Below are 17314 nucleotides of genomic sequence, written 5' to 3' on the forward strand. Positions count from 1 at the left end.
ATGCTTATCTACTAGACCACATGGCAGTCGAGTAGACCTTATGCTTGTCTAGTAGACCACGTGGAAGTCCAGTAGACCTTATCCTCATCTAGTATACCATGCCACAATCTAGTAGACCATGTCATAATTTAGAAGACCATATGCTTATCTACTAGACCACGTGGCAGTCGAGTAGACCTTATGCTTGTCTACTAGACCACATGGCAGTCGAGTAGACCTTATGCTAGTCTAGTAGACCACGTGGAAGTCCAGTAGACCTTATCCTCATCTAGTATACCGTGCCACAATCTACTAGACCATGTCATAATTTAGTAGACCATATGCTTATCTACTAGACCACGTGGCAGTCCAGTAGACCTTATGCTTGTCTACTAGACCACGTGGAAGTCCAGTAGACCTTATGCTTGTCTACTAGACCACGTGGAAGTCCAGTAGACCTTATGCTTGTCTACTAGACCACGTGGAAGTCCAGTAGACCTTATGCTTGTCTACTAGACCACGTGGAAGTCCAGTAGACCATATCCCATTCTATTCTACCGCAATCTAGTAGACCATGTCATAATTTAGTAGACCATATACTTGTCTAGTAGACCACATGTCTTTCCAGTATACAGTGTCGAGTAGACCGAGAGTTGTCTAGAAGACCATGATGTCAGTACGGGGAACGTCAGCGAGGTTGTCGTCAATGGTGAGGTACATGTTGAAGGAGAAGAACATGGCGGTGGCTGAGAGGAAGTGCCACACATCGTGAGAGTCGTACAGCTCCAACAGCGAGCACACGCGGTTGCTTTGCCGAGACTGCGCTGGTGTCAACTGAATGGTAACACCACGATTGTTAACACACTCTTAGTAATTGTCACTTATATAACTGAACCTTTCATTTAGAATAGACTTCAATAATCTAACTAATATTATAAACTAGCTTTTACCTCGACTCCGTCCGCGCGGAACAAAAAATAGAAAACGGGGTAAAAATTATCCTATGTCCGTTTCCTGGTTCTAAGCTACCTGCCCACCAATTTTCAGTCAAATCGATTCAGCCGTTCTTGAGTTATAAATAGTGTAACTAACACAACTTTCTTTTATATATATAGATGCGAATGTTTAGATGGATGGATATTACAAGGTATCTCCAAAATGTCTATGGATCTCGATGAAATATGACATAGAAGTAGAGCATAGTCTGGAAGAACACATAGGCTACAAATTAAGTTTGTTTATTCGTACAAAGCTGCGGGAGACAGCTAGTATAAAAAAAAACAATTCAAATTATATACTCACTGCCCAGTTGGTGCTAAGATCCAGATAGAAGTAACTAGATCCAAACCACACCGAGTAGGTCAGCGCGATGAACACCCAACTGGAGGGTAGTTTAAAAAATTTGACAATTAATAAAAGCGCCATCTAGTATCGAAAATACAAACCTAAATTTTTAAATGTAATTTAAAATTGAAAGCAACGCCATCTATATTCAAACGAAACTAACACGTAATATGTCGGTAATGCACCTCACCTGTACCAACGTATGGACTCCCGGTGCAATAACTTCATGGCGATGTAGAAGAGCGTGTAGAGGAACAGGTTGCTCATAAGCACAAGAAGCAGATGTGATGCGAAGTCACGACTGTGCTGAGCCACGCTACACATAGAAAATAAATTTTTAAATACAGTTTAAACTCTTTATAACGTTATCCTTTATAACAACACTCCCTGTAACGTTGAAGTGAACCCAACTTGGTTGGTTTGCGTTAAAACCCACATATTGAAACACTCTTTATAGCGATAACCCATTCTCTATTACGAAGAAATGTGTTCATATTTGTAGACGGTAAATATATTATGTTATCTTGTTAATTTGGTTGTTTTTTGTTCACTCCATATAACGATAACTCTCTATAACGACAAAAAATTCTCAGTCCCTTGAGTTTCGTTATAAAGAGTTTACACTGTATATCAAATCTCAATCATCAATAGATCTATAAAGTAGATATTTTTGGTGTTCTCAATCTAGTTAATTGACTAGCACATTATTAGTGATAACGCATAGTATATTAGATACTAATATTCAACCGAGAATCTACACAAACTTAAAAAAAAAAACTTTTTACGTCACGCCTCAAGAAAACGGGATAAAAATGTCCATCTCCTGGTTCTAAGCTCTCTTCCCCAATTATCAGCTAACACAACTCTTTTATATATATAAACTAGTTATCACCCGTGACTTCGTCTGCTCGGAATTAAAAAAACAATAGCCTACGTATTCTTCCAGACTATGTTCTACATCTACGCAAAATTTCACAAGATCTGTTGAGCCTGCGGAGATACGTTCAAACATCCATCCATCCATATATTTGTATCTGTAATATTAGTAAGATATATGTGTATTGTACCCGTAAGCAGCGAGTGCCCAATTGGCGAAGTTAGCGAGAAGCAGCAGCACACAGCGACCGCAGCGCGCCGGTGTCACAGCAGCACGCGGCCGCAGCGCCACCTCGCGCACCGCACGACACAACACACCACAGTCTAGTGTACATAAAGTAATCATTTAAAAAAAAAAACTTAAATAGTAGCTTATGTGTTCTTTCAGACTATGTTCTATATGTGTGCTTAATTTCATCGTGATCCGTTGAACCGTTCTGAAGATACCAAACATTAAAAAAAAAACATCCATCCATCCATCCATACATTCCCAAAGTGGTGTATATCGAACTTAAAGCATTGCTAATTCTCACTCTGTCTTCTATTGACTTAAGTCAGAATGAAAAAAATAATAATCTTAAAAGTAGATAATTTGCCCATAGGGGGGGGTCTGAGATAACAGTACATTTTGGAAAAGGGGGGTCACTTGTCCTAAATAGTTTAGGGATCCCTGATCTAAACTTTCGCATTTATAATTAGTAAGATATATATCCGAGAGCATCGGTGGCTCAGGGGTTAAGCACTTGACTTGCAATCTGCAGGTCCTGGGTTCGAATCCCGCCATGTACTAATGTGTTTTTTGATTTACATATGTACATTTATCCGACGTTCTTACGATGAAGAAAAACATCGTGATGCTGCACATATCAGAGAAGAAATTCAATGATATGTGTGAAGTCAACCCGCACTTGGCCAGTGTTGACTATGACCTAGTCACCCCTTACTTGGGGTAGGCTCCGAACCCCTCAGTGGGGACGTATATGAGCTGATGATGATGAAGATATATAAATAGTTATAATTAGAGTGATTGTAGATGGCGCTAATAGTTAAGTAAATAAATACACAACGAAGTACATATAACTTACCAAACCTGAACCTGCCGAGATAGTATATCTGGAAGGTCATCACGAGACAGGTGAAGAGATGTAACACCGTGAACCCCACCCAGAAGTAGAAGTTGGCGTTTAACACTCCCACCAGACCTATAGCAAATATTATGTTAACATTTATAAATGAATCTACGTTAAATTATAAGGAAATAGTCAATAGAGAGGACATTTTTTCGCCCTTTTATTTACTCCACACTTTTTTTCTTTTCATTAATATATTTAATTTTTTATATAACAAGGTGGCAAACGAGCAAGCGGTCACACGAATTCGCCGAAATGGCGAAGCAACCGCTGCCCATAGACATTCGCAATTACAGATGCGTTGTCTACCTTCAATCGACGAAGAAGACGTACAAAAAAATATTTAACCTTCCTATGCATCTCCTCCATCAAATCCACACCCCCTTCTCATCTTTTCCTCATAAGAAAAGGAGTGGGAAGGTGAAGAGGACTAAAATGAGTCCTCCATCACCACACTCATCAGACTGTACTTGGAATTACTTCCACTTGACGTCTGTCTTCTGTAAGGTCGTGGTATTTCACTGAGCGAGGACAATTCGTGCAACTGATGTTGTTGCTGACGTCTACCAATGTTATCTATCTATATATATAAAAGAAAGTCGTGTTAGTTACACTATTTATAACTCAAGATCGGTCGAACTGATTTAGCTGAAAATTGATGGGAAGGTAGCTTAGAACTAGACGGACATAGGAACTTTTTTATCTTGTGTGCATTTTTTTATTACGCGCGGACGGAGTCGCGGGTAAAAGCTAGTAATAATGTAAAAAAGTCAATTAAACATAATGTCGATATGATGAAGTTGATGATCATACCTATAAAGATGATGAGTGCGAGCACACCGAATGTCGCGTGCGCGCGCGCATTTATATCTGGATGTCTCGCCTGGTAGATCTTCACCATACAGAGCACCGACGTCACGTACATGAACGACGTGTCTGTGTACAATGGAAACAGTTACTTAAGTCAAATTTCTTCTGAATTCAGGTTCACCATTTTTCACACATCTTTGTTCTCAGATTAACAACCTACTATTTTGCTTATCTATATTGTACAGTTAGCAATAAATATAGCCCACTTTCGTCTCTCTTGAACTATTTTGTGCACTGTAACAGAAATTGTCAGTGACGTTAATGTTAGTATCAGGAGACGTACCGAACTGGAAGTTCATGCTGTTGGGGCAGACATGGTACGCGGCAGAGAGCAGACCCTCGCTCACCAGCGCCACACCCATCGCGTACAGCAGCCCGAAGTGCTGCGGGATGCCCATCTCCTTCTGCAACAGTACATATTCATTTAGGGATCCCTTCTACTACAAACATTTCTGATGGCATGTGGTTCGGTTGGACGTAGAGAGGTTCAGTGGGATGTGTGGTGTCGTGTCGTGAGACGTGTCGTGTCGTGCAGCGGGGCGTGTCGTGTCGTGCAGTGGGACGTGTCGTGTCGTGCAGTGGGACGTGTCGTGTCGTGCAGCGGGGCGTGTCGTGTCGTGCAGCGGGGCGTGTCGTGTCGTGCAGTGGGACGTGTCGTGTCGTGCAGTGGGACGTGTCGTGTTGTGAGACGTGTCGTGTCGTGCAGCGGGGCGTGTCGTGTCGTACAGTGGGACGTGTCGTGTCGTGCGGCGGGGCGTGTCGTGTCGTGCAGTGGGACGTGTCGTGTCGTGCAGTGGGACGTGTCGTGTTGTGAGACGTGTCGTGTCGTGCAGCGGGGCGTGTCGTGTCGTACAGTGGGACGTGTCGTGTCGTGCAGTGGGACGTGTCGTGTCGTGCAGTGGGACGTGTGGTGTCGTACAGTGGGACATGTCGTGTCGTGCAGTGGGACGTGTCGTGTCGTGCAGTGGGACGTGTCGTGTCGTGCAGCGGGGCGTGTCGTGTCGTGCAGCGGGGCGTGTCGTGTGGTGCAGTGGGACGTGTCGTGTCGTGCAGTGGGACGTGTCGTGTCGTGCAGTGGGACGTGTCGTGTGGTGCAGTGGGACGTGTCGTGTCGTGCAGTGGGACGTGTCGTGTCGTGCAGTGGGACGTGTCGTGTCGTGCAGTGGGACGTGTCGTGTCGTGCAGTGGGACGTGTCGTGTCGTGCAGCGGGGCGTGTCGTGTGGTGCAGTGGGACGTGTCGTGTCGTGCAGTGGGACGTGTCGTGTCGTGCAGTGGGACGTGTCGTGTCGTGCAGTGGGACGTGTCGTGTCGTGCAGTGGGACGTGACGTGTCGTACCTCTCGCGCGGTGTCAGCGCGATGCCGCTGGTGACGTCGCCACACCTGCAGCAGGAAGAGAGCGCCGAGCAGCACATAGCCCAGGTTGGAGTACACGTGGTTGAAGTCCGAGAGCACCAGCAGGGGGTGGGCGCACAAAAAGTTGAAGTAACACAGGTCCTGGTTTCCGGACTGGTTCAGCAACTGTACCACAAAATAAAATCCATGAATCCATCGTCCAGTGATCCAAATATTGATGAAGTCTTTTGTTAAACTTTTAACACGACAACATCACTCTGATAGTCATGGAGTCATATATGTGACACAATGGTGAGGTGAAGCTGTCACTTACTCGTTGGTAAGTGACGACAAGCTGTACGACAGGCAGCGTGTAGAAGATGGCCACAGTCAGCACATTCCATAAATACATCTTGGAGCGAGCAGACAGTACACGCGGGCGACATCTGTCACATATAAGAAGAATATGGAAAAAAATCACTAAAACGCGAATAGTTTCAAGTATTAATGTTAATATAGCTAAGTAAACATCATTTTTTATTCTAGTAGATTTATGCATAGCCTTTGATATACTTTATCACGTTTATAATGAATTTAAAATTACCAAGCAGTTAATAAAACATATCTAAATAGTTTCTTTTAATATTTAGAACAATACAAAACATAATAAATACGATATTTTAAAAGTTAGAACATGTATTTTAATCATAAAGTAAGGTGTACCTCAAGGTTGCATTTTAGGCCCACGTTAATAAACAAAGATAAATATATAAAAAAACTATATTTATTTTAGTGAATAGAATATCTTACCTAGAAAGATTTGCCACACATAATCTACCACTCTGGTGATAATCACCATTTTCCAATGTCGCCGTGTCTTCAAAGTCAGATTCCGTATCTGAACTGGAGCTACGGTCTAGAGTGAGAAAATATCACAAAGATATTTAGTCAAAACACCGAAACTTTACCTCATTGCAGTAATTGACTGAATGATGATTGACTGACTGAATGATAATTGACTGACTGAATGACAATTGACTGAATTACTGATTTTCGATTTAAAGGTATGAGACAATTATCTTTAAAATACCGTTATTCTATAGACTGGTATATCAAGAGACATACATAAGTCTAAAAAAAGTTGCTGGAAAATACTTCAAACGAAGAAACAATGTAGGCAGATAAAGATTTTTATTTTAGACTCACCAGTTATTATTGGCTGAGCGTCTTCGGCCGCATTCTGATGATAGCTACCGCTGCCTTCAGACGTGTTTACAGTTCGTCTTCGTCTTGCCAACGGTTCTTTACTGCCGCGGGGTAAAATAGTAGCTATTCTACCTTCTAAAAATAAAATGTAGGGTAACTTAGAAAGCGTTGATAACACAGCTAAGGCTTTTATACGTTTAACTTAGTGTGAAATGAAATCGCAGACTACCTTCACTCTGGCTGGTGACTATGGAGTCAGGTGTTTTCTTCCTCTGGAAGACGAGAGCGATGAGGAAGGCTACGTAGAAGGAGAGAAAGAAGCAGAGCGCAGCCACCGCCGCCACAACGTACTCGTGGTACGATATCGTCTGGATTATCTTGAACCTACAACAAATATACTTCTTTATAGCAAACAGTTGGAGAATTAAACGTGATTTTTCTACGTGTGTGAAAGTATTGAAGGCGTTAGTTTTTTTTAAGAAGTTGAAAAACGAGTCAACGACCACTTGAATTTGTTACAAAAGCAAAGGGACTGTTGCCCAGACGTCAGAAAAAGAAGAGGACGTACAGGAACAAGATTCTCTGCTTGCTCCCCCTCCCTTGTCACAATTCCATCATTTCTTTATCAAAAAAATTGTTGGTAAGAGAACAGAAAAAATTTAGTTTCTAGCATATTTATTTGTCAGACGAAACGCTTGTGTAGCTGTTCCGTTGTATACTTACTTGAACTGCTTCAGTCTGCCGTCAGCTGACGTCACGTTGATGTTAGAGTCATGCCACCCGAGCATGCGTGCCATGCGTGGCAGTGTGGCATTGCCAGTCACCGCGGTGCAATCCGCATCCGACGTCTTCACTATGAACACTATGTAGAAACCTAATGGGAACGTGTCTTGCTGTATGTGGACATAGAGAAGATATTGTCAATTAAAAACGTACTAAGAGATACGGACAGAGTATTGACAAGAAGTTCCAAAATGGACGCTTCAAAATAAAACTATATAAAAAAAACACTTACATATTACTAGATAGGTATACAAACACAAGATCAGTTTAATAAGATTTTAAGTAAAGAAAATTAAAGTATTGTCCCGAGGGGACTATTCGGAAATCACCTTTTCAAAACGTAAAGAATCGAACTTGGATACGCGAGAAACTTAGACAAGAAAGAAACCTCTATAAGCGAGAAATGTCACGATCTCTTGAACTCTCGCTATCCCAGTTCGACCGAACTTAATACGAGAATTCCTTACCGTCAATGTAATCCCGCCCCTTCTCGTCATAGTCAAATAGTACCCATCGTACAATATATCTCTCTCGTTATCAAATACAGGACACTGAAAATGTTTCATACAGAAAGTAATACAAAATCTATATATATAAAAGAAAGTCGTGTTAGTTACACTATTTATAACTCAAGAACGGCTGAATCGATTTGAGTGAAAATTGGTGGGCAGGTAGCTTAGAACCAGGAAACGGACATAGGATAATTTTTACCCCGTTTTCTATTTTTTATTCCGCGCTCACGGAGTCGCGGGTAAAAGCTAGTTGTAAATAATTATGAAGAATCCAAAAACTTAATTAAAAATTATCATTATAAAAACTATTAGGCTTAATTTTAGTCCCCTTCCCTTTCCTACCCTTTTCTTATAAGAGATTCTGAGGAGATTTTGTCCCTTCCTTCATCGATTAAAGGTGAATTTACTGCATTAACTGATGACTTTGTCTATCTTTTCACTATCAAATCGAATTCAGGATGCCATTTATACATTTGCCATCTTATAATATAAAAAAACTACAACTCACAGATATATTTTGTATCGAAATAACTGCGCAAATATCATCATCCGATTCTATCATCACGATGACACTTTTAGGCCTCGAAAACCAGCCATAACTTCGTTCCATATTACTCTGTACGAAATATCTGTCCAGTTTTCTCTTCTCTGCATCATCCAATTCTTTATTACACATATACTTTTTTTTAATACTTTGTGTTGTTAAATCTACTATCTTATTTGGTTCCTGATCAAATGGATAGAAGTAATATTTCGGTTGACTTGGTGTACTGTTTAAATATGTCTCTTTGTTTAATTTTATGTAGAAATCTTTAACAGTTTCCACCACAATGGTAACACTGATTGGATCAGGTGACGATGTTGTCAGATGTACGATAGGTGGCGGTAGCGTTGTTAAGTCTATAAACAAATTTATATTTTTAATATCTTCGTTAATTATCTGTAAAATGATGCATTTTGAGCGTTTTATGTTTTATAAAAATAACTTTAAATTTAAGGAATTGTTTTTTTTATTCATTTTGCACTAAAACTTAAATGTATCAAAAAATATTTATGTCCTATTTACGTAATAATTATTAGGCGTTTTAAGGGTGCGTACACATACAACAATATTAATATTATTTCTTTATGAAACTTTCTTTTTTAACTTACTATGAAACCAAACTATTATAAATCTTGCAAACTTTCTAATTAGCAATTTTAAATAATAAATAACCTATTTTATCCTCTAATATTATAAATGCAAAAGTTTTAATGTTTGGATATTTGTTACAATGTATCTCCAGAACGGCTGCATATATCTCGATTAAATTTGGCATACATATAAAACATTATCTGGAAGAACACATAGGCTACTTAACAAGTTTTTTTATTTCCGCGCGGACGTAGTCGCGGTCAAAATCTAGTATATATTTAGAATTAATTAGAGCAATTTATATGAAACGCGTGTAAACATAATTTGAGTCATACGTATCAGAGGTGGACAGTAGACTCTATCTCCTTTCACTAAGCGGCATTGAACAAACAGAAAACAACAATATTAACAGCTCGAAAAGCTCTTTAACGTAATAAAAACCTATAAAATAATCTACTCCATAACTATTCAAATCGCATTACTAAGAGAAGCTTTAATGTCTCGCTAGTGTAAACTGTTCTTTACGTATCTCGTCGTCTATCCTTACTAATAATTAGATGTTGAGTATTTACTAAAATAATCGCAGATCTTACTAATTACTAATATTATAAATGGGAATGTTTTGATGGATGGTTGTTTGTTTGAAGATATCTCCGGAACAGCTTAACGGATCTTGATGAAATTTGGCATAAATGTAGAGCGTAATCTGGAAGAACACATAGGCTACTAACAAAGTTTTTTTTTAATTCCGCGCGGACGGAGTTGCGGGCGACAGCTAGTATTTCATAAACACGATTGTTCGGTATTGCTGAATTTACAAAACAAATCCACGATAGCGATAAAACGTTTTTCATAGCACTTTAGGTAACTAATAACTTTCACAAGATTGATTCACTTTGCGATTGCAACTGAACTTTTTTTTCGTTTACTTGTAAATATTTTAACTTAACTTGGAAGATTTTATTGTTGCTTATTATAACAGTATGAAAATTTTATAAATATCTATTTTACTATGGTATTAAGAGGTGAAAAATATTTTTTTCCTATTCTAAATAACCAGTAGTATACTTCTATCTCACCACACGTGTCCTCGTCCTGTGAAAATATGTTGTTATGTGGGCAAAGTGTACGAGATATGTTGCTAAACTGTTCCAGCTGGATTGGTGTCTGCACCAGCATCGGCAGCTGCCATGAGAACACCCCTGCCAACAACAGACATTGATTACGTCATACGAACCTAGTTACGAAACCCAAGCAGTACATGAGATTACAAGATTAAACCCAACTAACTTGAGAGAACTAGTAAATAAGGTTTAATGAAGGTAGTTTTAAAAAGTTAAAAACTATTTATTAATTAAAAAAAAAACTTAACTATGATAGTCACAGGTAGAACACAAATCAAACACTGTACTAGTCAAAATCGGTTCATTCTTTCGCAATGGAACTTACATACATACCCACATAAACAAAAAACTTTACAAAACAAGTTAAAAATATAACATACTGAGTCACTCGGCTAAAAAGGACACAGCATTTTATATTAAACAAAAACAAACAGAAAACATTCAATTTAAATTGAACGTGTAATTTTAAGATAAAGAAAGAAAGTGATCACTTAATAAGTCATAATCTGTAAGTTCCTTTTACTTAGAATAAATTTAAATGTCTTTTTTTACCTTTTTGTTGTCTTGCAGTAATGAATAACGGATAGGTGCCATTGGCAAAGTCGCTTGCCACAGTCACACGCGCTGGAGTGTCATATGCATCTTGATCCTTGTAAATATAACATTCAAATTTGAAAGAATACTTAACAATCATATTTCTAATATGTGTATCCTCATATTTTGAATCTTATGTGCATTATAAGAAGATTCTTTTTAATATAAATTGTGAATTGTAATTCTCAGACTCACCCCGGCAAACTCCATAATGTACTCATCATTTTTACTAACATTTACAACGTATGTAACACCATACATGTACCTGTAACAAAATATGAATTTTAGAAATTAATCCAGTACTTTAGAATTCATTGTTACTATATAATATTATAAATGTGAATGTTTAGATGGATGGATGTTAGAAGGTATTTTATGAAGATGGGGGCAAACAAGCAACAGACCGCCTAAAGTTATTTGATCCGACATCCATGGACATCCGCGACACCAGAGGAATCGCAGATGCGTTGCAAGCTTTTAAAGAAGGTATACTCTTTTCTTGAAGGTCCCTAAGTCGTAACTGTTTAGAAGTACCGCTGAGGACAGTGTATTCCACAACGCGGCTGTGCGAGGTAGAAAGGTATCTCCTAACGGCTCAATGGATCTTTATAAAATTTGGTATAGATGTGTAGAACATAGTCTGAAAGTACACATAGGATACTAATTAAATTTTATTATTAAAAAAAACAAAAAAAAGGAAAAATAGATGTTGGCCGATTCTCAGACCTACTGAATATGCTCACAAAATTTCATGAGAATCGGTCAAGCCGTTTCGGAGGAGTACGGGAACGAAAACTGTGACACGAGAATTTTATATATTAGACAATACGCAACATAGTAAGAAAAAAATGATAACTTCTTTGTATCCATTTTGTATTAGTTGTTTAAAGGTTAAAAACACAATATACAATTTATTGTTCATGTTAAATGGTCATTGACTCTTTATCAATTAAATATTATTTATTTACTTTGTATGTAGTTAACTAGAAGCATAAAAAATTTCTAATTAAAGAAATTTAGATAGAAAAAAGAAAATTAAACATTTCAATAACAATACAGTCTAATATATTTTTTCATGATGTTGTTAATCCCGGTAGGAAATTTCCATATTGCACCAAAATGTTTTGTTGTGATTTCAGTATGTGCGGCGCATTTATAGAATGTAACTGCGCTAATGCAGAGATTTTACTAATACTATTACTTAATTATTAAACTTTTTTTGTTTCCAAACTTTAGGTTTTACATTGGAATGCACTGTAAGCTTTCACCAACTAGAATATATTAAATTCTATGTCATCTGCCTTTCAACATATTTTAACATTATTCAATATGACGGTTTTACATTACAATAAAACCGATATTATGTGCCGAGAAAACATACAGCATTGCTTATGAAGACGCATTGTATACTTAGCTTAAATTTCGCGGTCTTTCGCCGTTGACAGTTGGTATCAGCTACGGTTGGTACTACCTGTGCTGTTGCTATTTCACTCGCCAGCCAGGACGAGGCAGCCGATGTCATTTGCGGAGCTCATAGTCGTCTTCACCAGGAAGAACTTCTGGCAATGCTGTATGTTTTCTCGGCACATAATATCGGTTTTATTGTAATGTAAAACCGTCATATTATATGCCTCAGGAAAACATACAGCATTGCTTATGAAGACGATGTGTTTGTTATCTGCTGGTGAAATACATGTAAAACACAACGCTATGATGATTAATTGCATGGTTGTTTTTCTAAAAAAAACAGCTTAATGAACACGTTACAACTGAAAAAAAAGTTACACATCTGAGTAAGAGTTAAAATTAATTTATACATAAAAAATACCACCTACGTAACTTAAAGTCTTGATTGGAAACTGATATATGTTAAACCTACATCGAGCCACGACACAGATACAGGAAATGGTACAAAGTAAGGGAGCTAGTGAACCATTGGGATGGTTGGTGTTCCAGTTTTACTTATGACCACCGGGTCAGATAGCTTAAGTCTATATTGTTATAATCGTTTAGAACCTAACCATTAAGGTCGGGTCTTGTTAAGTTACTATTTTCCTGATGGATTTCTCTTTAAAGACTATTGTGACTGAGGAAGTCCTAGATAGAATTTCAATTGTTAAACTGTCGTTTGAAATGATGTTTCTGAAGACCCAATGATTGACTATGTGATGCGTCTTTATTCGTGTTGCACGGTGGTAAAAAATTCATTCAGAAACACACAAGAAAAAAAAAAAAAAATAAGATAATCATACAACAAACCTTGAACAATGTCTTATAGTGGTCAGAACCAAGTATCAGTTCTAAATTCTAGATTCGAATCTAGATAGATGGTCAGTGCAAGAATGCGATTCAAATTATTAGATTGGATCCAAATTCAAATAAATAGACTAATCTAACTAGAATGGCTTTAAAAACTTGTTTGAATGATTCATTATAGCCCTATCAGAATTTGACATGGAGTGACATAATATACTTTTAGCACAGTGTAAAGAAAGATTTCATACAGCTTGCTGTTGACGTCAATATCAGTGTTTAATTCGAAGGCTGATAGTTTATAACAGCAAAATGTTCTCTCCGTTGTCAGCAGAACATCGAATATCAATAAGTAACAAAATGTTTTTGTTAGTGTTAAACTGAACTCATCTCCCGAAGCAGGTGAAACGCTGTATTCTCCAAGGTATTGGTATTGTCATTGTCTGTTTATCACAGTCGCAGCACATGGTTGAATATATTGGTTAGTTGAGGCCTCCTCATACCATCCTGGATGTGGCAAGAAGATGATAGTATATTGTGAATAAGAAAATACCGTTGGAGTCAAATGAATCCAGTCACTGAAATGGGTTTCAGTGCGTTAGGGTTCGGGCCCCTGCTGCTGCTGCTGCTGTAAAATATTGTAAATATATATACAACTTATAAACAAGATTGCACGTCAACTTCATTTATTCCATACTTGATTTATATCTGAATTGATTTAAGCTTTCCAAAACAAAACTTCCTTTTTTTTAACTTTATTATTCTCTTTGTTCATACATATTGTTGTCTTTCTTATCTCTCTTCACTACATATCTTTCTTCTTCATACATTTTTACATATCCTCCATGTTTACTATAGTGTAACAGTATATATCTCAATTGTAATCTTTTGAGTTAAGGAACTATAAGGATTTTTATGGAAAACATTTATTTTTCATTAAGAATGGTTATATGTAGCGAGATGCTCCTTCATCACTATAAGGTATACCTTATTTGTGGAATCTTCTCATATAAAAAAAATCTTAAGCTTGAATTGGTACGCTACTAAGTGCATTTAACGGCAATCTGTTTTCTGAACTCTTTTTATAATAAATTGAGAAATCAATGTTGGTTAGCATGTTCTAGTCATTTGCTTCCTTTATCATCCTCTATCATCTATTTTATTTTCACTTCAATTCATACTTTTCATAACTGCTATGTTCAATATCTTCCATAATGACCAAAGCCTCTTTTGGTTAATTATAAAATATTATCATTGAATTATGATGTATTCTGTGATATTTGTTCTCAAGAAATGACAACTACTTCTATAATCCAATAACTTTATACCTTAAAAGCTATGTCCAATGTAATATATATGCATGCCAGTATCTTTGGAACCTTGCCTGAAGGGACACCTTTTAATGACATATTTTAGTTTTCATATTTTATTTAAATTAAGTGTAATTAGGTTTTGTATAATTGGATTCAGTATATTATGTCACTTTAAACTTTAATCTATATCTTATATCTATCTATATATATAAAAGAAAGTCGCGTTAGTTACACTATTTATAACTCAAGAACGGCTGAATCGATTTGACTGAAAATTGATGGGCAGGTAGCTTAGAACCAGGAAACGGACATAGGATAATTTTTTACCCTGTTTTATATATATATTTTTTTTTTTTTATACCGCGCGGACGGAGTCGCGGGTAAAAGCTAGTATATAATAAAATGTGCAATATGCAATGTACCATAGGTATTAGAAGAAAAGATTCGATGATTATCATAGTTACAGCTTTCTTTCTTAGAAAAACAATAACGTTAATAATGCTTGGACGGTATACAATGTCAAAGGAATACAGACGATTTTGCGGCTTAAAAATTAACCAAGTCTGGTTAGTATGTAATGATGACTCATTTATTATTATTATTTTGACTGACGGAAAGATTGCTTTAAGTCATGAATAACTTTTTCAATAATCAAAAATATCCGTTGTTGGGCAATTACAGGTTATGTATTGAGAATTTGAACTTGTTACGATGTGTATGTTGTTAGAAGACTCCGAAAAAGAGGTGCTGAGTGTTCCAAAGGAGTGCTCACAAAGTAGCATGAAATATCCAACGCTTTTGTAGTAGATAGGCTCCAAAATAATTTTGCAACTATTGCTAACAGCCATTTGACTTATCTATGTCTTTTTCTCGTAAAATAATCTTCTCTATTAAGGTTTAATTGGCCTCAGGTAACAATTAAGCAGTAAAACATATCTGCATCTCTTCTAGGTTACTGTTCATTAGCAGCGATAGTTTATCTTTGTCTCTTGCTTCTTGATAAGTGTTTTGTCGATGTTAGTTACCGATTTGATGGTTGCTGCGCCAGTTGAGGTGATACAAGTGCCACACAACCTCCGCGGTCTGAGACATAACTTGTATGGGTCGTTATAGACCAGAAGGTAGTCGTCTAGTTAGACTAGCACGATATACCTCCGCATGCAAGGTCTCCGCGACCAAGCATGTTACGGAAAAGAACAGATAGGCCGGAAAGAAGTCGTCTAGGTAGACTAGCACGACATTCCTACTCACGCTAGGTCTCCGCGAAAAAGCGTGTTACAGGAAAGAACAGATCAGGCGCTGGCGCCAACCCGGCTGCGCCAATTCGGCGATTAGTAGATAATACTCCGCAAAGCTGGTGTGATGCACCTACGTTACAGGCCGGAAGGAAGTCGTCTAGGTAGACTAGCACGACATACCTACTCACGCTAGGTCTCCGCGACCAAGCATGTTACGGAATTTAGTGTTTTGCACCTTGGTCAAGGTTCGCTGGGTTTAGATACATCGATGTGAGGGTGGTCCGATTGGTTGCGTTTTGTGTGTCGGCCCCCCTCTTCTTTTATATCGCTGTTAGATGAGCTGCTCTGCCACGAAGAATCTTCTTATGCTGTATGCGGGCGTAAAATATTTACCCGACATCTCGGCGGTGGTTTCTTCTACGGCTCCATTACTACCTTTTTGGACTATTTCGAAATTTTAAACTCTCTTAAGCAATAGAAAGAGCTTTTAGAATGCTTTATTCGAATTATGAATTTCGACACTAGTAAATGTTTAGCTATTAAACATTTGTTATTACTGAGTACAGTGACGACCGCCTTGTACGAAAGTACACAACGCTATGAGCTCCGCAAATGACATCGGCTGCCTCGTCCTGGCTGGCGAGTGAAATAGCAACAGCACAGGTAGTACCAACCGTAGCTGATACCAACTGTCAACGGCGAAAGACCGCGAAATTTAAGCTAAGTATACAATGCGTCTTCATAAGCAATGCTGTATGTTTTCCTGAGGCATATAATACTTTATTATATCCTGTGATAAACAATATTTAAGTTTTATTCAACTATATTATGTATCTACTGCAGGAAATTATACTTTATCAATATAGATATTTATTAGAAAGATACTACTACTAAATATGTTAAATGTGTTAAAAATTACTCATTTTTTATTTTATTGTAAAAGCAATGGAGGCATTTTAAAAAATATTTTTAAACGAGAGCTAGCATCTCTTATTTTTCTATTGTTCTTTGTGCAATTACTATATTGTAATCAAGGCCTATGTCCTAAATTCATATCTAATTTCAACAACATATAATAGATAAGTACATGAAATAGATACTTATGTTTGATGAAGAACTTTAAACGAACATTATTACTCACGTATTATTGTAATGAAATGTTATCCCATCACTCTTTCTTTCTTGGCATAAAGAAAAAGGAATAACAAATAATAAATACAACTTCAGCAACTTAAAGGCATCCATACCGCCTAATTTGAGAAATTGGTTAGACTCTTATAACGTGATATCCAGCGCATTATTTTCTGCAGTTATATTATTTCACTACTACATTAAAATCAAACTTATGATAATTTAAGAAAAAAGTTCAGCACCAAAGGACACACAATATCCAATTGAATGACGTATAAGTGCAAATGTTTTGACGTTTGACAATGACATTGTTCGATTCGACATGTTTAATGTCAAGAAGTGACAATTTAGTGAGTTAGGATTAAAAAAATTCAACAGATATTTTGTCTTAAAAAGATTAAATTAAACTTATTAGCATACTAGATTACTTTTGTAATTTTTTAGAGTAATTGTTGAAACTCTTAGAATTTCAGAGTTATAAATAGTACAATT

At 37.3% G+C, this 17314-nt stretch overlaps 1 protein-coding gene across 1 annotated transcript; it reads right to left on the bottom strand.

Annotated features, from left to right (window-relative positions):
* Positions 1-542: 542 nt before the first annotated feature.
* On the bottom strand, positions 543-16967 carry LOC106708282 (SID1 transmembrane family member 1). Its single transcript, XM_045682580.1, has 19 exons — positions 16833-16967; positions 11083-11152; positions 10846-10942; positions 10249-10371; positions 8543-8934; positions 7990-8073; positions 7463-7632; positions 6969-7123; positions 6740-6874; positions 6344-6449; positions 5868-5979; positions 5537-5719; positions 4483-4603; positions 4143-4265; positions 3285-3401; positions 2391-2523; positions 1514-1639; positions 1282-1360; positions 543-813 (listed from the first exon to the last, which is right to left on the bottom strand). Exons 1-19 carry the CDS (start codon positions 16934-16936, stop codon positions 637-639), a joined length of 2607 nt encoding a protein of 868 aa, XP_045538536.1. The 5' UTR covers positions 16937-16967; the 3' UTR covers positions 543-636.
* Between the last annotated feature and the right edge of the window lie 347 nt (positions 16968-17314).

Source organism: Papilio machaon, chromosome 19 (genome assembly GCF_912999745.1).
Source record: "Papilio machaon chromosome 19, ilPapMach1.1, whole genome shotgun sequence".
NCBI classification, from domain to species: Eukaryota; Metazoa; Arthropoda; class Insecta; order Lepidoptera; family Papilionidae; genus Papilio; species Papilio machaon.